Source organism: Pogona vitticeps, chromosome 4 (genome assembly GCF_051106095.1).
Source record: "Pogona vitticeps strain Pit_001003342236 chromosome 4, PviZW2.1, whole genome shotgun sequence".
NCBI classification, from domain to species: Eukaryota; Metazoa; Chordata; class Lepidosauria; order Squamata; family Agamidae; genus Pogona; species Pogona vitticeps.
In genome coordinates, this window is record NC_135786.1 from 36,977,440 (window position 1) to 37,005,061 (window position 27,622).

General features: G+C 43.6%; 1 protein-coding gene across 1 annotated transcript; it reads left to right on the forward strand.

The window, feature by feature from the left end:
- The first annotated feature begins 1,079 nt into the window (after positions 1-1,079).
- SHISA4 (shisa family member 4) lies at positions 1,080-26,795 on the forward strand. The gene is made up of 5 exons (XM_020782367.3): positions 1,080-1,645; positions 20,433-20,604; positions 21,589-21,722; positions 23,651-23,830; positions 24,089-26,795. Exons 1-5 carry the CDS (start codon positions 1,588-1,590, stop codon positions 24,133-24,135), a joined length of 591 nt encoding a protein of 196 aa, XP_020638026.3. The 5' UTR covers positions 1,080-1,587; the 3' UTR covers positions 24,136-26,795.
- The last annotated feature ends 827 nt before the right edge of the window (positions 26,796-27,622 follow it).

Genomic DNA, 27,622 nt, shown 5'->3' on the forward strand with positions numbered 1-27,622 from the left:
CTATGCAGTATTCTTCTTTGCAGCATTGGATTTTCCTTTCACTTCCAGGCACGTCCACAGCTGAGCGTCCTTTCGGCTTTGGCCCAACCACTTCATTAGCTCTGGAGCTACTTGTACTTGTCCTCCACTCTTCCTCAGTAGCATGTTGGACGCCTTCCGACCTGAGGGGCCCATCTTCCAGCGTCATATCTTTTAGCCTTTTGTTTCTGATCATGGGGCGTTCTTGGCAAAGATATTGGAGTGGCTTGCCATTTCCTACTCCAGGTGGATTGCGTTTAGTCGGAACTCTCCACTATGTCCTGTCCGTCTTGGGTGTCCCTGCACGGCATAGTCCATAGCTTCTCTGAGTTACTCAAGCCCCTTCGCCACGACAAGGCAGCAATCCATGAAGGAGCCCCTGCCATTCACTCATGAATATATCAGCAGTGATTCTCATGTGACTTTGCTAGACACAAGACTAGAGAATCTTGTAAATGAAATACGGGTGGAAATGTTAATCTCTTATTCAAGATTCTACAGGTAAGGATAAAATGATTGTTTTCAGAAGATCATGAGTGCCTCAGTGTATAATGCTGGGCCAGATGCTATATTAGGGTATTTAATTAGGGTATCCTATATGGGGTATTGTCTAGGTGTAAGATGCTCTGACTAAAGTGGAGGTAGCCAAGATTGTGCACCTTCTGGAGGGTGAAGCAATTTGCACAAAACCACTACAGAGACACTTCAAAGTCAAATTTCTGTTGATGATGAGAGTGTAGCCCAAATATTATGGGTACAAAGGTACATAAAATTCAGATCCTTGTTTAGGTTGCCTGTGAAGTTCTAAGTTGAGTAAAGCACTGGTAAGTATCTGCCTGGGCTGAAGAAACGGCTGTGGCGGGTTTTCTGGGGGCGGCACCCTACAGCCGGTGAAGCCCTTCTGCGTTTGCCCTGTCCTTTAGATCGCTTTTCAGTGCTGATTATTTGAAAACCTCACATGGTTTGAATTATGTTTTGTTGCAAAAGCTTGGTGGGTGTTGTAATTGGGTTTTTGTTTTTGTTTTTTTGTTTTTTGCAGATTGTTCTGCTGTGTTGAGAGAGAGAGAGAGAGAGAGAGAGAGAGAGAGTGAGAGAGAGTTTGTGTGGTTAGGAAACAAACCAGCCCTCCATCCTACAGTGGGGCATTGTTTCCTTCTCTGCGCCCGAGTCGCTCGCTTGGCACCTTTTGGGGCTCTCCGCGAAAGGCAGCGCCCCCCGATTGCTCTTCCTCTCCGCCAAGCCCGTCCGCCAAGGGGGAGGACCGGAGGTGGTGGGAGTGCCGCGGGCGTCAAAGGGGCCCCCACAGCCCGGCGAGGCCGGCCGTGCCAGCGAGAGGGGCGGTTTGGCGTCTCCCCCCCCCCCGCCCCGCTCCGCCAGCGAGTGGGCGAAGACGAGCCGCTCGTCGCCTTTCCCTTCTTGGGAGACGACGACGAGGACGAGGAGGAGGCGCCCCGGCCCTTCGGATCCGGTTTCTCGGTGCCCGCGCGGCCGCCTTCCCTCGCTCCCTCCGGCGGCGCCGCTCTTGGAGGAGGGACGTCGGGCTTCGGCCAGGCGCCTGCAGTCGCCGCGATGGGGCCCCGGGCCCTGGCGGGCGTCGTGCTTTGCAGCCTGGCCGCCGCAACCCTGGGTAAGGCGGGCGGCAGCGGGTGGAAGGGGACGCGGCGCCCGGCGAGGGGACGGGGACGGGGACGGGCCAGGCGGGCGGTGGGATGTGGCGCTGCCGCGGGGCGCTCCGACTGGCTGCGCGCTGCTCCGCCCGACGCCTCCCGCCCGGGGTCTAGGCGGCGGGGCGACGTCGGCAGAGGCTGCCTTTCGGGCCTCACCGCTGGGAAGCCGGGGGCGCGTGCGGGCCCCTCTCTGCTGTGCGAAAGGGGAAGGATCCCGGGTTAGTGCCGGATAGTGTCCCGCCTCCCCCCCCCCCCAATTCAGCTTTCACAGTAACGGAATCACCGAGAGTGCCTCTGAGCCTGCCGTTCCAGTATTTAACACGGTTTAGCCGGGATTGTCGGGGCGCGGGGCGCATGGGTTTTGATATAATGCGCCTCCAAGGCTCTAATTCCCATTAGATCCGAGGAGGTAGGTGGCGGGTGTTTTCCGTTTGCTGCCTACTCACTGCAGTGTGCTTGTTTTGGAAGCTGGCACAGCGACTTGATTCTCCAGGCTTTCAGCTCCGGGAAAGTCCTCCAAATCTGGACTGGGGTCTGTCTCTTTGCTCACATGGAGATGCTCATGATGGGATTTCATGGGAGCAGATACCAGAGACACAGCCTTGGTCGATTGATCACCCAGGGATTACATAAACAGAACCATGAGCAAGAATCAATGAGAATCGATTAACTTGCTTACTAGTAAATTGACTTAATTATCATGAGTCACTCAGTTGGCTTTTTTAAAAGCCCAGAATTAGTTTTAGGAGCTCAGCAGCCAGGAAATAGCCAGAGGTTTGAAGTCTATCTTGCAAGCCACAGGAAACTTCTGAGCATGTTTAATTGAAATGAATGTGAATGACAGAAGAATATGGTGTTCATTCATATTAGTGGAATCTATGCGGGGAAAAGCTTCCAGTGATATTTGCAGTTTATATAGTACCTGCTTGGTATAAGAGGCAGCACAGATCTCTGTACCAGTTGCTGGTAAACACAGGTGGCATGATGCTAATGTGCTCATATCTTGCTTGTAAACTTCCCTGAGGTGTGTAATGGACCATGGCTTCCCTGGGAGTATTTCTTTTCATGCAGCTATAGTGATACTTGACATTAGTCTAGTGCATTGTTTTCAGCACCACCTTGACTCTCCAGAGCCACTAATGATGCAGATACATCTACCTATAGCTGGCGTGTGGTTGCTTTCCTTGCCACAGCCTTGTTGACCTAGTTGACCTAAAAGACAGAGTGGAACTGGAAAACGTGCAGAAGAGAGTGACTAAAATGATGACTGGGCTGGGGCACCTCCCTTATGAGGAAAGGCTACACTGTTTGGGTCTCTTTAGTCTAGAGAAAAGGCGCGCTGGGGGGAGAAGACTGAGATGTATAAAATTATGCAGGAGATGGATAAAGTGGATAGAGGGAAGCTCTTTTCCCTTTCACGCAATACTAGAATGAAGGGACATCCACTCAAATTGAGTGTTGGGAGAGTGAGAACAGACAAAAGAAAATATTTCGGTACCCAGTGTGTTGTTAGTCTGTGGAACTCTTTGACACAGGATGTGGTGATGGCATCTGGCCTAGATTCCTTGAAAAGGGGATTGGACAGATTCCTGGAGACAAAAGTCAATTGCAGGTTACAAGCCATGATAGGGATGCATAACCTCCAGTTTAAAAAGAAGGTGCCACCAAATGCCAGATGCAGGGGAGAGGTATCAGGAGACAGGTATCTAGTTGTATCTCCCAGAGGCATGTGGTGGGGCCACTGTGAGATACTAGATGGGCCCTTATCCAGCAGGGCTTTTCTTATGACATGTGTGTCAGTGACAGTTCTGTCTAAGTTATTTTTGTCTGTGGTTAGAGCATTACGCTAACCCATAATTACAGGGGATCCAAGTGATGTTTCCTGTTGGATGACTTCTTAAAATACATATGTGCTATTTGTAGAAATGTAAAATTGTGCCTTGATTTGCATGCTTGCAGTGGTTTAATGCTCTTTTATGGAAAAGTGAGATCATCTGATCATACCGTGGAGTTAGTCAGATATTTATTTGGAATTGTGCCTTGTCTTGCATCCATGAAGAGGTTTAACACTGGCAGATAAACACCTACGGTCTGATTAACTGTCCTGTTCTCAATCTGTATTGGGCACCTTTATGAACAGAGAACATCATTTTGCTCTTATTGGTCCATTTGTCCCAGTACTGTCTACTTGGACCCATAGCAGGTGCCCAGGGTCTAAGGTGGGAAACCTTTCCTGTTGTCTTCAACTGGAAATGTTGCAGGTTTTCTCTGTGCAAATCATGTGCTCTATCACTAAAGCAAATGCCCCTCCCAGTAGCTATTTATATTTGCCTTTATTTAATGTAAATTGCAGAGCCTCCATTGGCAAGATCATACTTTAATTTTCTAATGCCATTGTCACTGTGGAGATTTATTACCAGGTGTTAACCTGCCACTGCCATTTATTGTTTTCTTTTCCATTTAGTCTCACACCCATCATCTATACTCTCTCTCTCTCTCTCTCTCTCTCTCTGTGTGTGTGTGTGTGTGTGTGTGTGTGTGTGTGTGTGTGTGTGTGTGTGAAGATGTGGGTTGTAATCCATGAAAGGTTACACTGAAATGAATTCTCAAGTTGCCGTTATACAGTACTTTAGTTTCACTTTAGTGTAAAACGAGTACCTCTCGGAAAGTCTGTGATCCCTGCTAGACTTACTGTCCTGTATTAACCATGTTTGTCTGGGGAAAATACTATGAAAGAGACTTGGAGGTGCATTTGGCATCTTGTGTGAAGTCTTGGGATTATGCTTGCTCTGAAGAACTAGGTGTACAGTTTGGGGGTATTTTGGATCCAGGGCTGCTCCTGCATAGTCAGGTGGCAGCAGTAGTCAAGTGTGCCTCAACCCAACTTTAGCTCATGCACCAGATCATGAAGAAAATGGATCCAATGGTTGTTGTGGGTTTTTCGGGCTCTTTGGCCATATTCTGAAGGTTGTTCTTCCTAACGTTTCGCCAGTCTCTGTGGCCGGCATCTTCAGTGCTGTCCTCTGAAGATGGCGGCCACAGAGACTGGCGAAACGTTAGGAAGAACAACCTTCAGAATATGGCCAAAGAGCCTGAAAAACCCACAACAACCATTAGATCCCGGTTGTGAAAGCCTTCGCGAATAAAATGGATCCAGTCAAGTGATCTATGCTTTAATTATCTCACATTTCAATTCTCTCTATCTGGAAGTATCCTTGAAATGTGTGCAGAAAATACAGCTGGTGCAAAACAGGGCGGTCAAATTGTTATCTGGCATCTCTTTTACTGACCACTTGACATCAGTCTTGAAAGAGTGGCATGGATTTCTGGTTTGTTTATGAGCCTCATTCAAAGTGTTGTTTCTCACCTATAAAGCCTTTAGTGGCTTGTCGCCAGAGGATCAGCAAGACCACTTCTCCCTGTAAGAATGCGCCCAGAATGTCAGTTCATCATTGGAAGCCCTGTTGTGTCTCTCATCTTCTAGAGATGTGAGATTTTAAGGCACTCAAGGCAAGGCATTTTGTGTGGCAGCACTCTCGTTGTACAATTGTAATGGAGTTCTTGTTATTTGCCTTTGGCAGCTCCTTGTAACTTGAACCATTTCATTCTTTTTATTACCTGTATTTATATGTTGCCTCCAACACCATTTAGAAATTTACTTTTTTGCCAAACACCTCCCAGAACCCCTTGGCCAGTATGACCCACTTATGGCGCCTACTGGATTCTGAAAGCCACAGTCTGAAAAAGTAGCTTTCTGGCCTCAGAGACTCATCAAACAGTAGGGTAATCCTAAAATATACTTGACAAACAAGTGAAGTAAATCTTGGCTCTCCCACTGCTTGCCATTTTTAATAACTGTGCAGAATATTATAATAGATCTATTATCATACACTAAAACTCAGTGATGAAAAAATTGATTCCCAAGTCTTGAAAATCATCGCTCCCCAGGGTGCTGTACCAGACTGCCTACTCAAATTCACTTTGTGTAATTAGTTATCTCTTAAGATCCTTTAATTACCCATTGTATTTAAGACCACAATGTCTTAGTTTTGCACTTTAATTTCCCCCCCATTTCTTTCTTCATTTCCATATCCTAGAAGCAAAAACAACCTGATTGCTCTCCCGCTCTTCTACTATAGTCTGTTTTTCCTGCTTTTTCGGGGAGAGAGAAGTGCAGAGTGCAGTCTTGTCAGGAAAAGCCTTCACCACTGGTTTGGCGTGATGAATGTATGCATTCTCTCTGTAACAGTCTGTTGACTTTAGCTGGTAAGAGTAGCTCCTTTCTGTCAGGGAGTAATTTAATACATGTCAGGTGACAGTGCTTTAATCTAGCTGTAGTCTCTTTCCAGTACTTTGAACTTCAAACATAATAATAATTATGTGCCATCAGGTCAGTTCTGAATTATGGCAACCATTTTCAACATTTTCTTGATAAAGATTATTCTGAAGGCATTTGCCTTTCCCTTTTTTGGGAGGCATTCTGGGACTGTACAGCTTCCCCATGTGTGTGCAAGCTGATCTGTCTGTCTCCCTAGAGGCAGTGTGGGGAATTAATTCCCAACCTCTGGCTCTGCAGCCAGATACCTAAGCTACTGAGCCATTCAGCCTTAGACTTCAAAAGAGGGATTTAATTCCCCACATTCCAAATAATGTTTAAAAACCTTCTGTTTTAATCTGTAAGTGTTGTTTTCTGCAAGACTCAGTGTACCCACAATTAGTGCAATATTCCATTTATATGTTGTGTGGAGGCGGGCTGAGTTGCCACAGAGAGAAGGTTGTGTTGGCCTTCCTATCATACTGGCATAGAACATACAACTGACAAACAGATGTGTCAGAAATCAAGCAGAAAAACTTGCAGAATTGAACCAGTGTGGTGGGAAAGAATACCACATATGTATCTGTGTAACCAAGACTTCAGTTGCCCAAATGATGGCAGATCAATCAGTTGAAAAAAAAAACCTAGGTGTGTCCCGATGGCTCATAAAACAGGAGAGAAGATCAGCCTATAGAGCAAAAGGTGTATGCAAGTATATTCACCTCTTCAGCCTTCCACAACATGATGCCCACTAGATACTTTAGTTGACAACTTGCATTAACCCCAGTTAGCATGGACAATGTTGAGGGATCATACGTTTTGAAGTCCAAAAGATCTGGAGAGTACCAGATTGTAGAAATATATTCCAAGTCAATCTTTGGATCAATGAATTTATAGAACACTTTCCCCAGGAATTAAGGTATACTACAAGGCCATCTGAGTTATCATATGCTTTCTTAAAAAAATAAATCAATCAGAGGTTACAAGCCATGTTTCATATATCACAGTCCTGCTGGTAAAAAATACTCAGAGGATAGAGTCACAGCAATAACGTGTGGAACAGTCTTAGTACTTCTGCTTAATATGCGTAACAGACATGAACATGGCAAAGATACTTGGTCTTTGCAGGAGGCAGAAATGTTGGTAGCAAGATAAGAGACTGCCAAGGTTTCAGTCCTAGCTCCATTGAAAGGACTGATTCCCACATAAATGCACATTGCTATATGTTGTGTAATATAATGAATTGTCTGATGGTTGTAGGTTTTTCGGGCTCTTTGGCCGTGTTCTGAAGGTTGTTCTTCCTGACGTTTCACCAGTCTCTGTGGCCGGCATCTTCAGAGGACTGGAGTAGGAACTCTGTCCATGCTGAATGAATTGTCATTCAGTGACTTACAAATGACTATCCGAATGGCCTCTAATGAAAAGCATTGAGTTTGAGACATCTGTCTCAGCATCTTTGTTGGCTGTGATCTGTGATGCTTGCAAGCTGTCTCTTCGTGTTGTAGTTCGTTAAGAAACAAATAGGTCAGTGTGCAATTTTGACTTTCACATCTCATGTGAAATGTCACATTTGGCGACCAGATGGAGAGCTATTAGAACTTTGCCATGGATCAAGAAATATGTAAGATCATATAGTGCCTCTGTCGCCAGCTGAAAATGCCTATTCCTTGTTCTAACTTTCCTAAAGCCGTCTTTTTCTTCATTCTGTACAAATAATGAAGGTGTCAGAAACAAAGACTTAAAAATATTCATAACACTTTTAGTGGAAATGGGAAGGAGTAAGGGAATGAGTTACTGAACAACTTTCATTTTGTAGTGAAAGGCCTTGTTACCTACTGTTCCATTGGAAGGATCTCTGTTATTGTGATGAGGAAGATCTAACAAATAATCAGTTTGCATTTGTGTGTTGCCGCCCATTCTCATGCCCTGCTACTTAATCCAAATGCTTCTAATGGAGCTTCCTCAGACATTAGTCTGTAAAAAAAGAGAGAGAGATAGAGTGTGTGTGTGAGAGAGAGATAGAGAGAGTGCGCGCAGAGTTGCAGTTAGGACATTTTAATACAACAATTCACCACAGCAGTGTTTAAAGTAAATTGTAGTATGGCTGTTCTGACTCATTTACATAGCTTCCTGTGCTTTCTTCTGTGTGCTTAAATTTTGTTGTTTTGGCAAACTGATGATTACCATTGGTTCTCTCCTTCTAATCTTCTTTCAAGTTCATTTGAGGCCAAAGTACACATATGACAGAAGTATGTACTATGTGTTTTTCTGCCTTTGAATACCTACCTACATGCATACATATGTACTTGTCATGAGATTCGCTGGTCAGAAGCTGAAGAACAGCAGAAGTGAATAACATGGTGGGGCCAACAACTGTGGAAACAGTTCTCTATTGTTTTTCAGGCGGTGACATAACCATAGGCACCATAACTCTGCATAAGGAACATCCCAGGCTCACAGAGTAACAACTGTTCAGGGGTCTATGCACCATGTATCCATCTCCATACTGGCCCATTGTTTTGAGTTCAAAGAAGCCGTGTCAGCACCATGAAGTTGTTCCCAGCATCCTGTTTTCCGGGCAGCTGACATTTCCTGTCCTATATGGGAGCCAGACCTGCCTTTTGCCCCTCCTTCTGACTTGTTCCCCCTTTGAGCCCCCTGTTCCTGACATATAGGCATCTTCAGGATAGGACCTGAGTAATGATACATTTTATAACTTGCAGTTTGTTGCTTAAAGCTTTTCTTCTCCATAGATGCAAAACAAAACAAAACAAAAAACAAAACAAAAAAAAAACTCTTTGGGATAATTTTGTACATAAAAGGGTGGCTACAGAGAACAGGTTAAATGAGCCTCCCTCTCCTACCCCTCTCCTTAGACTTGTATCCTCCTGTGGTAGTTTTTCATAAAAGAACCAGCACTTTAGGTAATGTGAACATATATACAGTCTAACATTTTATATTGCCCTTCCTATTTCTCATAAACCCATTTCTTTCGTTGGTTCATCCTCTCTTAGTTACTTTAATCTTAAATGCTATGTTATATAGGCCCATCCTACAAGTTCTAAAAGAAATGTCTTTTCCTGTCCAAATAATTAATTGAAATATTTCCTAAAAGTTATATACGACATGAGTACTCATCTACTCAGCATAAGTTTTTAGTGGCTGGGTAAAAGAAATTCCATCTGAAGTCAAGTGCTGTTTGCCTAGGGTTCTTGTTTTCCTTCCATAACAGATTTATTCAGATTTTTCAATGTCTTTCACAATACCACACATAATAATAATAATAAATTAGAACAAATGAGATCAAAAAACATGAAAACATTTCAAAAACATTTTAATAACAGATGAATCATCTGTTTGAACCATGTACATAAAGAAAAAAAAGTGGTTTGGAGCTTGTATGAATCTGGAAAACACTTGAGAAAGCTTGTTAAGCCAAAAGGGCTTTATGTGTGTTTGTTAATAGAATAATTAATGTTCCTCTTGCAACAGTCAAGGCACTGTTTATCACCTTCTTAGGTAAAGAAATATTTGAATGTCCATGGTGAATATAATAGAATTGGCAGTGGTTGCTTGCAGCCATAAGCATGGTTTGCTTGTAGTTAGCTCCTTGTGAAGGATTGAGTAAGAAATTGCTTGGGAACAGGGTTGAGAAGCATGTCATATTCTGGAACCCTTAAGCCAGTGGTACTTAACCTTTCTTGGGCTACAACTCCCAGAAATCCTGGCAAGCACAGCTAGTGGTGAAGGATTCTAGGAGTTTTAGTCCAAGAACATTTGGAGATCCAAGGTTGGGAACCACTGCTTTCAGTGAAGACAGTTCTGATAGTGAGAAGAAAGCCTTGGCAAGTCAGAAAAAAGATTGCAGAATAATAAAATGGGGCGAGATTGCAGAATAATAAAGTGAGGCGGAAGAACCTTGGCTAGGTCCATGAGCAACATCACTTGAGATCATGTTTAATGACTCCCAAGGTGGCTCTTGATTGAAAATATATGGTCAAGAGTGTTTTCATTCATGTTCATGGTGCTTGAGGCTGGCTATGTTCCCCCCCCCCCGCCTTGGTCTGCTCTTGGACTTAATGTAAGGCTGTTTGCAGCCACCCATGCGCTCTTGTAGTGCCGATTTTATGGCTGATTACTCAGAGAAACTGTTTCAGAGACAATTTGTAGATTTGCCCAGATTTGTTCACATCTATTTATTTTTTAGTTGCATTTATATCCCACCTTTCTTTCAGTGCACACAATGAAGTATACATGGCTCTTTCCTATTTTATACTTACAACAACCCTTTGAGGTAGGCCAGCCTGCTTGATTCAGGATCATTCAGTGAGATTCATAGCCAAGTGAGGATTTGACCAGAATTCTTGAACCTTAGTCCAAAATACTTACTACTCCAAACAGAACACCACACAGAGGTCCCACTCCCTGGTAATGGTGGTTATACTCTATACACCGGAAATCTCCAAGTGATATGTGTGGGAGTTAATCAAGCTGGCTGGCTCTATTTTGGCCCTTGGTGTTTGACTAAGATTTTTTAAAAAAAGCTTTGGAGGGAGCAAGCTAGATGATAACAATGTTGTTTTGAGTATACATGTAGTATCTGTGTGCCGTACTCTGTTGCAAAGTTAAATTACTTTGTTTTCAAAATTTGCAAAGGATTTATTTTGGTAACGGTCTCCGCTACACTCTGCCAGTCGCAATTATGAAAGTCTTGTATATATTTAAAATAGCGTTTCCCAACCTTTTTCAAGCCGTGACCGGCGCACCCCGAAACTTCAGCCCTACCATCACCACCAGGCAGTTCCTCCCCTCATGGGTAATGGGATGGAGCTCAGTCTTTTCTGTGCACAGCAAACTGTGGCAAAGTAGCACGGTTTGCTTTGGTACTCTTGTCACCTCTTGTGAAGCTTTGCCCAGCTGTTGCTACCCCTTCTTCTCCAGTGGACAGCGTTGGATGCCATTTCTCCTTGCTGATTTGCTGCTGCTCCCATGGATGAAGCAGCAGGTTGTGAGAGAGAGACTTTGCTGTAGCTGCCGTGGTGACCACAGTCTACAACAACTGTGGAGGGGCCCCAAAAATACTTTGTGACCCTCTTGGTGGGTCACATCCCACAGTTTTAGAACCCTTGATTTAAAAGAATTCTGTCTTTCCATAACAAGACAATAATTTAAAGATGAGCATGGAAGCAAGAAGTAGCTGCTCTTCAGAGGCCAGGAACAGAACCAGAATTAAACTCAGAACAAGAACAATTCTTAAAGAAATGGGAGTGCCTGATCACCTTATCTAGCTCCTGAGAAACCTATACGTGGGACAGGAAGTAATAGTTAGAACTGGATATGGAACAACTGATTGGTTCAAAATTGGGAAAGGAGTATGACAAGGCTGTATATTGTCTCCCTGCTTATTTAACTTATATGCAGAAGACATCATGCGAAAGGCTGGACTGGAGGAATTCCAAGCTGGAATTAAGATTGCCGGAAGAAATATCAACAATCTCAGATATGCAGATGATGGCAGAAAGTGAGGAGGAATTAAGGAACCTCTTAATGAGGGTGAAAGAGGAGAGTGGAAAAAAATGATCTGAAGCTCAACATAAAAAAACCCCTAAGATCATGGTCACTGCTCCCATCAGCTCGTGGCAAATAGAAGGGGAAGAAATGGAGGCAGTGACAGATTTTACTTTCTTGGGCTCTATGATCACTGCAGATGGGGACAGCAGCCATGAAATTAAAAGACGCCTGCTTCTTGGGAGGAAAGCGATGACAAACCTAGACAGCGTCTTAAAAATCAGAGACATCACCTTGCCAACAAAGGTCCGGATAGTCAAAGCTGTGGTTTTTCCAGTAGTGATGTATGGAAGTGAGAGCTGGACCACAAAGAAGACTGACCACCAAAGAATTGATGCTTTTGAATTGTGGTGCTGGAGGAGACTCTTGAGAGTCCCCTGGACTGCAAGGAGAACAAACCTATCCATTCTAAAGGAAATCAACCCTGAGTGCTCACTGGAAGGAACAGATCCTGAAGCTGAGGCTCCAAAACTTTGGCCATCTCATGAGAAGAGAAGACTCCCTGGAAAAGACCCTGATGTTGGGAAAGTGTGAAGGCAAGAGGAGAAGGGGACGACAGAGGACAAGATGGTTGGACAGTGTCACTGAAGCTACCAACATGAATCTGACCCAACTCCAGGAGGCAGTGGAAGACAGGAGGGCCTGGCGTGCTCTGGTCCATGGGGTCACGAAGAGTCAGACACGACTTAATGACTAAACAGCAAAATAACTGTATCCCTGTCTTTACCAGCTCCCCCACCAAATGAGTGGTACAGATAATCGAAACGTAGACATTTTCCTTTACAAACAAGTCCCAAAGTAACTGAGTGAGGAATAACTTTCCTGCAAAACATGTCTGTGTCATGACAGGCAATGAAAATGCCCATACGTGCCCTTAATTTTGTAGCATTGTTTGTGATTTCAGTCTTCACTACCTATAGGCAAGTGCCATTGTACTGTAGGAGGCAGTGTAACAGTAATCCATATCAATATATAAATTCCGCCTACAGTGGAACTACTTAGGGATTATGGAAGACTTCTTAGATTTTATAATCTGTCAAATTGATTAAATGCTTTAATAGTTTATATGTAATTCCTTGGTGCCCATAGCAAATACTAATATAAGGCTGATTGTCTCCCAATAGCTCCACCATTATTATATCCTGCAATACAGGAGGATACATGGTCCAAATTTTCTTTTTGGGCTTGCATTTGGAGGACAGAGTGGTAAGCAGTTTACAAGGACATCAACCTGATTGCCGCCAAAGAAGTATGTTCAGTCTTTTGAGGGGATGCCACAAAATCCCACTTTAAGTCTTGAGGCCAATAGAAGGCATAATCTGAAATCTATGTTCTTTAAAGCTTCTGTGAATCTGTGGAATGTCAGGGTCTGAGAGCAATGTTTCCTGGAATGTTTCTTATCAAACTGAAAGAACTTAGAAAAAATATTCCTTTGGACTACAACTGCAAATCTCCTCAAAAGTAATGTTTGCTGGTCAGCAAACATGTTTTGTTTCTGTGTATGCTATTCCATATTGTGAGACAGGAGGCGAGAGGGATACCCCATTTGCTGGAGAGCCATCCCTGCTCCATACTGAAGAGAAGGAGATACAGACTCAACCTATCCAAACGCCCAAAAAAAGACAGAGCAGTGAGGGACGGACACAGATGGGCTAGAAAGAGAGATGGAAAAGACTCATGGAGAAACAGCGGGAAAAGAGCAGAAAAAGAGGGTGCCATTTGAGGTAAGAACAGCAGAGATAAAAAGAAAAAAAGGAGCAGTTACCACCAGGCTGGGAATGGATATGGATGGAGGATCCCTGGACTGGGGCTTGGGAGCAGTTAGGAGTACCCAGGGAAGAGGTTGATTATAGGAGGAGGAGAGAGATTCCCCCCCCCCCAGACCATCATACTGGGGAGAGACTGAGGCAAGAGAGTGGAGAAGGAGGCTAAGAGAAGAAAAGGAGAAAGTTGAGAGAGAGAGGGGAAAAAAGGTTAGAATGGAGGATAAACGAGATGAGGAGGAAGGGTTACAGGGAGGATCCTGGAAGGATTCCATACCTGAAGGAAGCCCCATGTGGAATGATGGCTGGGCCAACGAGACCATGCCCTTGTTGGAAAGTGAGACGGGACAGAATGTAGCTGACAACATCCTTAGAGACTGGCCGGGTCTGGAATACCAGTGAAAGCAACCCGTTCCTACGTGATGATTGGAAACCCCTTCAAAACCCGTTGTCAGAAGGAGAAAAGCATTGGAATCACATTAATGGACACTAGTTACTTGTTAAATAATCCGATAAATATTTCACCTGTTTCGAAACTACAGAAATCTCTTGATTTTTTTTTTTGTGTGAAAAGAGTAAGGAGCCCAAAGTCGAGCCCTCACACATATATCCCCTCATAACAAATTGTATGGAAACCCTGCCCTTCCATTACTAAAGTAATGGAAATAGCTTTTCTGGACAGATGTTTTTTAGTGCAGTAATAAAGTTAGAGTTAGGAGCCTGAATTATTCAGACTGTGTTGCAAGGGAGCCTCTCTCGTGGTTGCCAGTATCTCCATATAAGACACTAAAGAGTGATTAAACTAGGCAATTGACAGTCTCAACAGAAGCAAGTATGTTTTATGAGTAGTTGTGAGAGCAGATGCAGATGGATGGGCATATGTGCAGTTCTGTGGTTGGAATGCACACAAGAAATAATTTCCTGATGCCCATGCATTGAAATTTCCACATACGGACAGCTTACATGTCAGAAGCGGAGGCTGGCATTGCCCTGTCTTCAGTCTTTTCCTGATGATACGATTTCTGCTTCATGTTGGAGCCCATTAAAAATGCAGAATCAGTAACAAAACAGTGCTAATGGTGGTTCTGTGCACCATTTCTCCCTTGTGATCTTCCAGAATGCTGCAGTGGCAATCTGAAGTGCAAGAAGTGGGTAAAAGAAGGAGAGAGAGAGAGAGAGACTCAATGAGCAAGCAAAGTGAATGTGAACCCACGGGTTTGGCATTTCAGAAGCCTCAGTAATTATTTCCATATCCCTTTTTGGATCCTATACTTGTGATCACCCAGTTTTTTCAGCCCTGATGTTCTGGGTGTCTCGTGTCTTCCCCAGCCTTCAAGATTCAAAACCACACAAGTGATTTCTCCTTTTTCACCTGGTCAGTAGTCATCTGAAGATGTCAGTGCAGGGTGCCAACAGGAAGAAGGAGGGTGAGACAAGGTGGAGAGGCTTGCTTTATGGGGAAAAGAAACTGGGTTGACACATTGAAGAGAAATAAAACACCTTGCACGGGAGTATTATTTATTGTGTTCATTATGGTTCATTACTTTTGAGGTTGACCTTGATTTTACTTAGGTAGTGTTAGGGTTTTGGCAACAGTAGAAATACGCAGAGTTATTGAAGACACTTTACCAGTTCTTCTTGTGTTGCAAGACAGTTGTATTTACACGTATTTACAGTTATATACAGGCAGGTATCTTAACAGCACAGCAGGAACTCTTTATACAATCTGGCAGCATGCGTGGCAGCAAGTGATAGTGGAGGAAGAGAAAGAAGCAAACACACAGTCTACTTATATACATATACATGGCATATTTTGTCCAATCAGAATGCAGGTGACTTCATGCTTTGCACCTGGTCTTCTCCTGGTTTCAAGTCATTACATCATGTCCAGAGTGATTCAGCACTCTCACATCTGTGTACAATGGCAGCTCGTTAATGAAACACATATACAGGTTCAGGCTTATAAAATTTCTATACTCTGACAGGTAGCTCAGTGGTTTAGGTACAATACCTGGCTGCGGAACCAGAGGTTGGGAGATTGATTCCCCACTGTGCCTTCTGCAAGTAGAGCCAGCCTGTGTGGCTTTGGGCAAGCCACACAGTCCCAGAGGAAGGGAATGGAAAATCATTTCTGTATATTCTGTACCTAGAAAAACCTGGAAAGTCAGAATTGGCTTGATGGCATATGATTATTGTTTGATTTGGAATGCATTGCCAGAGCTTACGGGCACATTCTGAGATGCTGTCCAGTATTGAAACACCACCCTGCTTGATTACGGGGAATCCTTATATACTTGCAGGATCTGCTTTTTTGAACTGCACATGATGTCTAATAAGTTTGGACCAATTGTAATTAAAAGTAGCATTTGGCTTGGGAGGATGGAACTTCAAATCCACACAGTCATAAACTTCACTGAGCCAAGGGGCCAGTTGCTATGTTGAAATCTAGGTTAATCTCACAAGGTTGTTGTAAAGGTGCAGCGGGATGAGGGTGGAATTGTATACATGTCTCTGAGTTACAGGAGGAGGAGGAGGAGATAAATGAAGCAAATTAAAAAACAACTTGAGTATTCCAGGTTTCTATGACAATTTCTTCAGAAGTTCAGTGGTTAAAAATGAAATTCGTTAATGTTCATTTAATACACAACATATGGTGTGTAACTGTGTATAATAATCTTTAGAGTAATTGGTGTGAATGCCTAGCTTGGCAGCCAGATATGTATAGTTTGATTGATGTGAGGGCAGTTTTCTGCAGAATCCCTCACTAGTAAAATAAATGAATAACCCTGCATGCTAAGGTTCCATTCTGTGTCTAAAATAAGTAAGCTCCCCAAATTGTTTGTGGTTGGCAATGTGGCTGAAAGGTCATGAACAGAGAGCAGTGTGAGACTGGACATCTGATCAAAGAGCCAGGGCTGGCCGGCCAATGCAGGTTTCATTAGTAAAACTGCAATTTGTTTACGGAGCAGAGTAAGGAGCACTTCTGGCCATTCCAAGGCAGCTGATCATGTTCCATAAGTCAAGATCCCATTTTAAAGAGCAGGAACTTGGAACATGAGTATGATTTCCAACACATGATACTCTAGGTGGCAATATAAAACCACGGCAGCTGCCCAACCTACATCTAGAGAACACAGGCATTCCAGTTTCTTCTCCCTTGCCCTCCCACCAACGGCTGTGACCCATGGCTAGGTCTAAGGTAACATGATCGCCATGTGTCTGTGTTTTTCTCCTGTGACAGCTTTCATATGTGCATGCTAAGCCATGTTTCCATGAACTGGGCATGTCGATGTCTCTAACATCTTTGCCTTGCATCTGTTTAATGGCATGTGATTCATGATGTCTAGCAAGAAAAACAGTTTAGGTCTAGGAACAGAGATGTGAACAGTGGTTGCCACACTTGCTTGGAATATTTGTTTGTGCATACCTGCAGGCTACTACCTTATATTCAGGGAATAAGGTCTTCTGAGTGGCTCTGTTATGTCTGAGGACAGATTGCTGTCTCACCAATGGAGATGGCCTAGGAGCTAATACTTCTTTCTAAATTCAAGGGATCGCAGCACAAGTAATTCCAGCTTGTTAATCATAGTCAAGGCAGTGGAGTGCCCTTATAAGGCAGTAGAGGAGAATAGTGATAAGAGCATAGGTTTTCCATTAATGGAGGGAACTGATAATATAAACAAAATAGCAAAATGGTTCACTTAACTGTTGTAGAGATAAAAACAAGATGGAAAGGGATGAGAAGTGAGCTTGCTGCTGTTAGTCTGCTTCTCCTACTTAGGAAAAGGTGGCAACCGGGGAGGGGGGAGAGATACACTTCAGGTAGGGCTAAGGTGGGGTCACGAAGAGTTGAACACGACTAAACGATGCCGAAGGTATTTCTTGAAAGAACATTGGGCTTTCAATAGCCAATAAATATATTTGGCTGCTGAAAAGGGGCTTTTAACGAGTGGATGCTGCACTTTTTATTGCTATATTTTTAAATTTATTTTAATCTGATTATATTTAATATTATACTTTGTTTAATTGTGTTCTAATATATAATCTTTTGTGTTTTTAATCTATACCCTTTTAAATTGAGCTTGTTGTTATCCACCTAGTGTTTGGGAAAGGACTGAGTATCAGTCAAATAAATACATTTATTTAATTAATTTATTTAATTGATATTGTCTTTCTTCAAACACTGAATGGCTGGTATATACATGAAAGACAAGCAGTATTGGTGCTTTCACACAATGTAGGCGAGGAGGCATACAGGGGTTGGACCTACATTTTTTTAGAAACTAGAAATAATCTCCCATTCAGTTCTAGATTTTATGAGATCTTTAATGGATCCAGGAAAGTGGGAAATGGTGTATATACATGGCCAGTACAGTGGTGCCTCAACTTACGAACTTAATCGGTTCCAGAAGATGGTCATAATTCAAAATGGTCATAAGTCGAAGCACCATTTCCCATAATAATGCATTGAAATGCAGTTAGTCCATTCTAGCCAAAGAAAAAAATCACAAAAAACAAACAAACCACTGCAGGACCCATCGGAAATGCAATTAATCCATTCTGGTTGAAGGGGGGGGGGGGAGAAAAGAAAAGCAAGCAAACCATGCAAGACCCATGACAGATGCAAAAATTGCAAAGCAAAAAGCAAGCAAACCATGCAAGACCCATTGGAAATGCAAAAAAGCAGAGCAAAAAGCAAGCAAACCGTGCAAGACCCTTCAGAAATGCAAAAAAGCAAGCAAACCGTCCAAGACCCTTCGGAAATGCAAAAAAAAAGAAGAAAAAGAAAAAGAAAGAAAAAGAAAAAGAAAGAAAAGATGCAAAAAAAGCAAACCCCACAAGGCCCATCGGAAATGGGAAGAAAATAACCCAAAAAGCAAACAACCCCCCAAAGACCCATTGGAAATGGAGAAAAAAACCCAAAACCCAAAAAGCAAACAGACTCCCAAGACCCATCGGAAATGGGAACCCCCCAAAAGCAAACAAACCCCCAAGACCCATCAGAAATGGGAAGAAAACCCAAAAAGCATAAAGCAAACAAACCCCTCAAGACCCATCGGAAATGGGGAAAAAACTCCAAAAAACAAACAAGCCCTGCACGACCCATCACAGCACAGAAACATAATCCCACCACCCGGCCCAAAACCACGCTGCAAAACCCACCCAGAACAGTTTTTAAAAAGCAGAAAGCAGCACCTTACCTTACCAGGCAGTCCGAAGCCTCCTCCAATTGCACTCATTCTACCCGTTGGGGCAAAAGAGCTACAAAGAAGAAGCCTCTTCGCCTACCAACAGTTAGCAATTTGAATTTCCCTGCGGTTTTTTAGTTGTAACTCGAAGCTCCGGCCGCAAGTTGAAGCAAAATTTTGTGACCGGAGCTGGTCGTAACTCGAAATGGTCGTTAAGTTGGGATGTCATAAGTCGAGACACCACTATATATTTTAGACCTGGTACCACACATATCCTGGTGTGTGTCTTCCCTGGCATATCTTTACTGATTCCTCTCCTGCCCCATATGGAGCAGGAAGGTTTGAGAGATGATTGTCTGCATTTTTGGATGGCTCTTCCATTCATGAGGAACCCTGCATTATTGGGGTTCTGCATGCTTAGGTGAACATAAGTAGAATCCCCCTTTAGATCTGTCTGCTCAGTACAGGAAGGTTCAGCATAGAGCCATTAGGGATGAAGATATTGTCGGGGGAGAGACTGGCACCCAAACCTTCAGATCCCTTCATATTTCATGCCAAACCAATTGAATGCACAACTGGAGCTGTGGTGTTGCTTGGATTAGACAGGAAAATTAAGCATTTAAAATATCAGGGCCCCCCATTGATCACCGCATTTACAATAACACATTTGGAATGAGGGGCGTGATGGGGAGCAGATTTCTTACCCAGTTGCATGTACTCATACAGGAAATTTTCACTGCACTTAGAAGGGAGGTTTGATATGTATCTTGATATCCTCGTTGCCATAGAAATGGATCCTGATCCCTTGGATGTATAAAAGCAAAAAAGCAAAGCGTGCTGCTTATATACCACCCCATAGCGCTTCAAGCACTCTCTGGGCGGTTTACAAGTTAATTATGCAGGCTACACATTGCCCCCCCCCCCCGCAAGCTGGGTACTCATTTTACTGACCTCGGAAGGATAGAAGGCTGAGTCAACGTTGAGCCGCTACCTGGGATTGAACCCCAGGTTGTGAGCACAGTTTTGGCTGCAGTACAGCAGTTTAACCACTGCGCCACAAAGCCCTGTATGAGACTCAGCTTCCATTCTGGGTGATTGGGTTGATTTCTGGTACACTTTTATATTATTTTCCAGAACAAATGAGTGCAATAGCACTGACACAAGCCAGTGAACTGGTTGGTGAGAATCAGACACGCTGTCATCTCTGACAAGGAGCTAGTAAGCCAAGGTTTAGAAAACATATTTTCTTTTAAAAGGTATAACTTTTAAAACTACCTGATAGGCAGTATCTGCAGCAAAATTAAAGTTAAATCAAATATAATATGTTCTGGTAATGATTTATAGCTTTAGATCAGTGGTTCCGAACCTTGGGTAACCCAAGTGTTCTTGGACTGCAGTTCCCAGAATCCCCCACTAGCACAGATATTGGTGCAGGCTTGTGGGAGTTGCAGTCCAAGAACACCTGGGTTAGTCAAGGCCGGGAACCACTGATTTAGATAATCCCAACCAGGAATGTCTTTGAGAATACTTCTGCTGCACCTTGACATTTTTTTTTAAAAAAAGGTACAGCAATGATGTAAAACTTGACCCTCCAGTCAGTATTGGATTGCAGCCTCTGTCATCCTCCATCACTGAGTGTACTGATAAGGACTGCTGAATGTCACAGTCCAATAACATCTGGAGGACTTTATTGTTCCCACCACTGGTCTATGACCTTCTGGCTGAAAAGCAGGCTAAATATAATGCTTTTGTGTGTTCTGCAGACTGTGAGAGGACTGCAGTCCGCAGGTACATTCTCCAGACACAGCTGCAGGATGGCCACAGTCAGTCCTAGCACTGTGTTCTTAACAGGTTTGCCTCTACCCTTGTGTGTGGTCGTTTGAGCAGCTGTTTCCGCACTATCTCCCTGCAGTCTCCGCTGATGAGGACTGCAAGTGGTACCTGGACAGAAACAATTCCTTTCATCCTGGCTTCGACTGCTACATTCCCAAATTCTGCTGCGGGGACTGCTATAATCGATACTGCTGTATGGAATTCAGGAATCGCTTCACGGAGTGGCAGCAAAACCGCTGCAGAACATTTGGGTAAGAATAGGCCAGAAGCACAGAGGGCTGGTGGGAATTGAGAGAAAGCTGTGCATTGAGACTTACAGACACATTTGAAAGGCCAAAGTAGTTGAGGAAGAGGACGGACAGGAGAAGACTTCACACCAACCTATTCCTCTTGTTATCATGTGATGACAAGATGGGATAAATTACTTGTTACATTAAATGCATAGGGGCTGCTCAAACTTTTGTTTTTACTGTCAGGTAGGCTTCTGGTGGACTCAGTCGACTGATAATGGGTTCAAAAGTCTTGAGCCTCTCCCACCTGTTTTTTTAAACTTAATTTTGCTCCCCCCCCCAAACTGGGGCTGAAAAAGTAGAGGAGTGCTCCATTGGTGCAAGTGGAGTCCCCTCTCTTTGATGCCCATGCAGGGGAGATTTAGTGTAGTTTTGAAAAGAGCTGGGATGAAAAGGAAGTGTTTCCTGTGTGTTAATCAACTAACTGAAGAAAGCCATACTTTGCACAGCTCAGATGTGCAGTAAGGCACGTGACCATACAGATGTGAGGAACACCTCAGAACCTCATCAATTAGTCACAAACAGCCAAAGCTAACGTGAATAAGTTTCTGGTTGGTGGTTGTTACACACGTCACTGTGAGCAGGGGGGGGGGGTTTGAGTTGATTTTTAAGGATAGAAAAATTAATCTGACGTCTAGTTCAGTGGCTCTCAAATGGGTCCCCAGATGTTCTTGGACTGCAACTCACAGAAATCCTGGCCAGCACAGATACTGGTGAAGGCTTCTAGGAACTGCAGTCCGAGAACATCTGGGGATCCCAATTTGAGAACCACTGGTCTAGTTCACCTCTTTTATGCAGCGAATACAAGTTCTTCCCATTATCACTTAATCTATTCATTTCTATGTCATTAAAACTATACATTTTAGAAGGATCACTAGTGACTTGTTCAGTGTCAGATGCTGATGTATAAGTGGCCCAGTTATTGTCTCTTTCTGTGCCTTGTAGCCCCAGAACAATTGCTGGCATCGCTTCAGCTGTGATACTCTTTGTGGCCATTGTTGCCACCATTGTCTGCTGTTTCCTGTGCTCCTGTTGCTATTTGTATCAACGGAGGCATCACATTCAGACTCCTTATCAAGGTAAGAGAGGTCCTGCAGTGATGGCCAACACCTTTTTCACCAAGGAAGCCCCAGTGAAACCTGCTATGGCTATCAGGAATGTCTAGATTTCTGATGCAGGTACCATGTATCTGTATCCATGTGTTTTTAAGGTGCTCTTAACAGTTCTAATTGTTTTAATTTTGTTGTATATTTAATTGTTTTATAGTGTCATAGGGTATTGTGGTTTTAGCTGGTTTGCTTTTTAATAACTTGTGACCCATTTTGTGTCCTGTAATTGGGAGAAAAGTTGCAGAGAAATGTAAATAAATAAAAATAAAGAAATAAATAAAATGAGCTAGTGCCCTGCTGAGCTGTGGAGAAAACTATTAACATCTGGGGCAATTAAAAACAGATCAGTAACTGGATGTGTAGACTCATGCAGGGCATTGCAAATAATTCTGGGAAAAGTCCATCCAGATTTCTGAACTCTGGAACAGGAGTGGAGAAATGGATTGGCACTAGGGTCTAGATTGCCTTCTGGAACTAATCTGGTGGGTCAGATTGCCCTAATCGCCCTCTTTAAGTCCTAGCTGAGGACTTTGTGTTGAGTGATCATTAAAAAAATACTTTGAATTCACCCTTGCTAATTGTGGAGGGAATCCAGAAATATTTTTCAATGTTTCCACAGCCTCAGTGGTCAGCCTAGAAAAGGGAGCTCTTCAGCTTCCAGAGCTTCATGTTAAGCACACCAAAGTCTGCAGGGCATAAATGCATGCTGCTGTCTCTACCACCCCCTTTGAGCCCTACATGCTTTGAGGCTGAAGACCAAAATAGGGTGATAGAGAGCCAGACTTGGTGGATGCTTGTTCTGATCCAGGAGGACAAAGCTCCTATAAATTTTGGCTCAGGCCTTGATCCTGCCTCCTTTGGAGTCCTAGAGCACTCATCGGCTAAAAGACTTTTTTGGAAGTTGGTTTGCAGCACACTGCATACCTTACAAGTGCTCTCTAACCTCCTCTGCAATGATCTTCTTATGCACATTTGGGCACCGAGCTTTTTCTCGCCTCTTGGGTGAGAGGGGCTTCACTGTTTGGTCAGGATCAGTGAAAATCAAGCACTCAATGCAAAGCCACAAGAGTTCTCAGCCTTTGCTGTCTTTCATCACATCATCCACTCGGTCAACAAATCTGGGTCCCATCAGAATAGGAACAAAAAGTCCACTTTTTCTAAGAAGGCTGTTTGTAGTGTATATCATACTTGCTGGAGAATAGGAGGGAGAGAAATATTTTAGCAATCGGTATAGAAATCTCCGTTGCCTTCCACCTTCACTAGTGGTACGTGTGACACCAATTGAGAACAACTGTATTAAGCCATCCATTAAAGCTAGCCTACTATTGGCTACAGCCCAGAGAGCCTTGTGACTTGGCAGTTGCATTGCTTGCAGAGGTGCATGGGATGTCTTTGGAAACAGTAAGATGACTAGATGTCAGACTATATGTGGGAATTTACCCTTGTAAATAAGCACCAGGAGCACATTACAGAACATGGATGGACAGAAGGTAGAGCTGGACCTTCTGATAACACTTAGGGAGATTGGCCTTAGGTTGGAGAATGGATTTTGACTCCTTTTGTTTAAGAATATGACAATAAACTGGGTCAGAAAATTTAAATTCAATGTGATGTTTTTTATGCTAGTTTCAAAAAAATAATAATTTTGTCAACATCTTTAATAGCAGGTTCTGAGTGGTCAACCTTGAGATTCTAGGGAAAAGTAGCTCCCATAAGCTTGGATTCTGCTTGTTTTAGAGGATGGGACAATCCTCTAACTGGAGGGGAAAAAAACGGCCTCTCTGAAATGTAGCTACCTCTTATAGAGTAGAAGGGGGCATCCCTTTTAGCATTCTTCCTGAGAAGCAGCACCAGTGCAGTATAATACATGTCCACAGTGCCTATTTTCTTTGATCCAGGTCAGGAGATCCCACTGTCTGGGTACCCACCACAGCCTCCAGTTGCTTATCCTATGGATCCCAAAGCAGGACCAGCACCATTTCATCCTGGATATGCACCTGTGGCTGGCTACCCCCCTACATTTCCAGCTGCACAGTACCCTCTGTATCCACCTGGGCCACCATACTACAACCCTTCAGGTAAGACAAGTCTGGCTGGTATCCCTGGCCATTGTGACAGTACTTTCCAAAGTCCTACAGTGTTACCAAGATGGAAAAGAAGGGCGGTGTTTGGGGTTTTTGGGTTTTTTTGGGTAACCGGATGATTTTGGTTCAGGATGCTTTCACAAAGGACTGAAGGACCCTGATTCTAAGAGGTGGGGAAATCTTATCTGCAGCTCTCTGAAATTCTTAAATGTCTTCAGCCAATTTCTGAAAGTCAGTCTTTCCCTTTGACAGCTCCTCCACCCTACATCCCACCACAGCCATCACAGCCCAGCACCTGAGGAAGACCTTTCAGAGATGATACAACAAAATTCTTCCTCTCTGGGCCTGCCAGAACCATCTCCACAGAACTTGTATGAACTTCCTGCTGCATTGAAGCTCCAGCCCAAGCTTCAGTATTTGCTAGTTTCCTTACTACTTATCCTTTTTGCTCTGCATGGTGGGAAGCATTGTAACCCTTCTTCTGTGCTCTCCCCTCCCTTCCTGTCTTTGTCATTTAGGGAATCTCCTAGTCCTCCTTGTTTCCTGTTTGGGTTCAGATAAGGGCTAATGTCGACACAGGTGCAGAAGACTGGTATGCTACAGTGCATCTGAACGTCTTCAGTGGGAGGTGGGAAGACAGCTGCCTCAAGGTAGAAAGAAAAGAGTAAATTGAAACAAGTATTGTCATGCTTGGATTTTGGCTCACCCAGTTTCCCTTAGAAAACATGAAGATCAACCATGTTCCTAATTGAGGTTTTATGTCTTAAGGAAGCCCCCAACTGTTTTGAAGAAGTGGATGTGAAGGTGCCTGTACATCTCAAGACTCCGGAGATGTTTTACGTCTCATTGAACTACATAGATGTCCAACTGGTCAGTGCCTTGAAGGGATACTGCCTGAAAACCCCATGGAGCATATTCTGAGTTACCTAAATAAATCTGCCAGTGCAAAGTACAGACTGAAAAGAATATGTGGGCCTGCAACACTTATTTTGTGGGACTACAGTTCTCATGACCGCTGGCCAGTATAGCCAATGGTGGGGGATTGTGGGAATCTCAGCTCAATGGCCAGCCTAGAGCAGAATCCTTGCAAGAGATGAGCCGAAGCCCCGGAAGGAATAGGCAAGATATCTGATGAACTGCTTGGCATTAGCTAAAAAAGCTTTGTAGGGTTTGTAGGCCAAGTCTCCCCTTGCAAACATGAAATTGCATTTCCTGTGGGTAGAGCCAGAGGTGGATGGGAAGGGTGATAAAGATAGCTGACTCAGTGCTGCGTGTAATTTCAACTTTGTGTGAGTCTTTGACAATTTCCCCCAGAATGCTAATGCCTTACTGTCTTTGAATCTCTTTCGTGTTGTCTGCATTGTATGAATGTTGTTAATGAAGGGCAGAATGTGGAAGAGACTTTTAAAAACTTGCATCTTAAGCCATCCAGGTGTTATATTCACATTATAGATCAAGTTAAGCAAAAATGTAAGTTAAAAGCCTTGTTTGTAAAATGTCTGTTGTGACAGGATGACTTCCGATATAAACAACATATTACCCTATGTTGGTTTCACAGAGTAACATGAAGCCTGGACATCTGGCAGTCGCACATGCGCACACACTTGCCATCTTGTCTTGGTTATTCTGCCCTTTGCCAGCTTTTCAAGCTCCAAGGCATTTTTGCATTTCTTGTGGTCCTTTTTCGAGCACAGCTGTTCTTCAGCTTTTGTGTCACTCTGACACTATTGGTTTTAACATCTACTTTTGTTAGGGCAAAGGGCAAAGGATGAAGAGTGCCATTTGTAATGCCAGTGAGCATTCTGATCTGTGTTGCTATCAGAATGTGATTGCACCAAGGATCTCTTTTAAATCCTGTGTGTGAAAATGTCCTTGAGAGCCTCTCATGACAGGACACAGGACTGTATTTCGTATTTCAAAATATTCTAACAATGGCCAGCCATTTTACAGCCTGAGGCGAAAACAAGACGGTGCTCCACCTCCATATAGAAGGTGGTTCTGTCAGTTGAATCTTACTGGTAGCAGAACATGGGGAGCAAGAGAAGATGACAGAGGATAAAAGATGAAGGACAGCTTGGGAGAAACAGCCAGAGGACTGCCACAATCCCCTGCATCAGCTGTGACTGAACTCTGCCTAATAGCAGGTCTGGCCTTGATTGTAACTCAGCCACTTAGCCTGGTCTCCTTTCTTTTCACTAAAGAATAACAGCTAAAATAGACCCATGTACAGTGGCTCTTCAACCAAACCTCCCCTTCTCAGCTTTGCAGTCAGTGGTTGAATGTCCGTGAAGCCTATTAAACTAGCCCCTCTTTCCCTTTGCAGTGTAGCCTTATTTCCTGTGGAGGTTCCTCGTTCTTCCTGCAGCATTGCCTGTATTGTTGCTGCATGGCTCCTTCCTAACCAGCCCACCCAGTCTGTCAGTGCAGGTTTAAACTTGTCTTTCTCCTCAGATTACAGCAAGGTCTCATCTGTGGAAATGAGGGTACAAGGTATTTTGTGTCACTTGCTGGAGAGATTATTAACCCAGCCAGAGTACAAAGGCAGTCCTTGTGCAAGCATGCAAAAGTGCATTCACATGATGGTTTCCAGGAATTCATGGCTCTTGGCAACTGGGGTAGTCAGTGGATCCATTGTGAAGGGGAACGAGACACTGTGTCACTCCTGTTTTGGGCCTTTCCCCTCAGTAAAACACAACCTTGCAGACCCAGAGTTTGTTGCTTGTTTCCAGAGAACCTCTAGTGAGAGTGCATCTCCTTCTGAGCTGTGGTGTGCCATTAAGAAGACACCAGTTTGGGACAGGAGGCATGTATGGCCTCCAACCACTTGCTCTTGTTCCCACTGTGGTCCCTCTGTATTCCAGCAGCAGTCAGTACAGCTAAGTTATGTTACAGTAAAAAATGGCAAGTGTTTGCATCACACAATGTTTACTAAAATGTGTATTAAAATTGTAAATACTGATCAAGTTCTTTCTCCCCCTTTCTGTTCATCTGCCTTCTTTGTGTAAGCATAAGAGGTGGTGCATAAATGAAGGTTAGAGAATCACTGGCTGTGGAGACATTTTGGGCTGTGACTCTTATCATAGAAATCACTGCTGGCTAGACTTCTGAGAACTGAAACCCAAAAGATCTGGCAGGTACTTTTTTCCTCACCTGGACCAGAGACAGGAGGTCCTAGAAAACAGTGCTTAATAGAAGATACAATACAAACTCTTACATGTGGAACATTAAAGAGCTTAGGAAAGGAAAATAATGTTAATGCTGTTGGTGGCTATGGTGGAAATGAAATTAGAAATCTGTTTGCTTATCCTGTGACGATATAAGCATCCGCGGGTAATTTGTAGAACTCAAAAGTAGACTCAAAGAGCAGTAACATTTACATACAACTGCAAAAGTAAGCTTCACTCATTCCTAATGTGTAAATTCTCCCTCTAGTTCACTAACTACAATTATATGTCTACTCAGAAGTAACCTTGACTAAATACAGTGGGGCTAACTTTCAATGAGGTGTCCACAGAGTTGGAAAAAAACTGAAATGTGGGGGGGGACCTATGTCACACTAGCCTAGCCAGTGTATGTTAAAAAACTAACAAAAGTTTGATTGCCATGGCAACATAAACTTCAGTTTGGATCTGTAGTCTTGGCATACAATTCCTTCAGCTTCTTCCCTGTGTGAGCCTACTGTTCTGATTACATTTTTATTATTTTCCTTCCCTTTACAGAGGTTCAGCATCTCTCTTTCTTGTCTATCTCCTTGAAGCAGCCATTCCTCAAAAACCCAAATAGTTC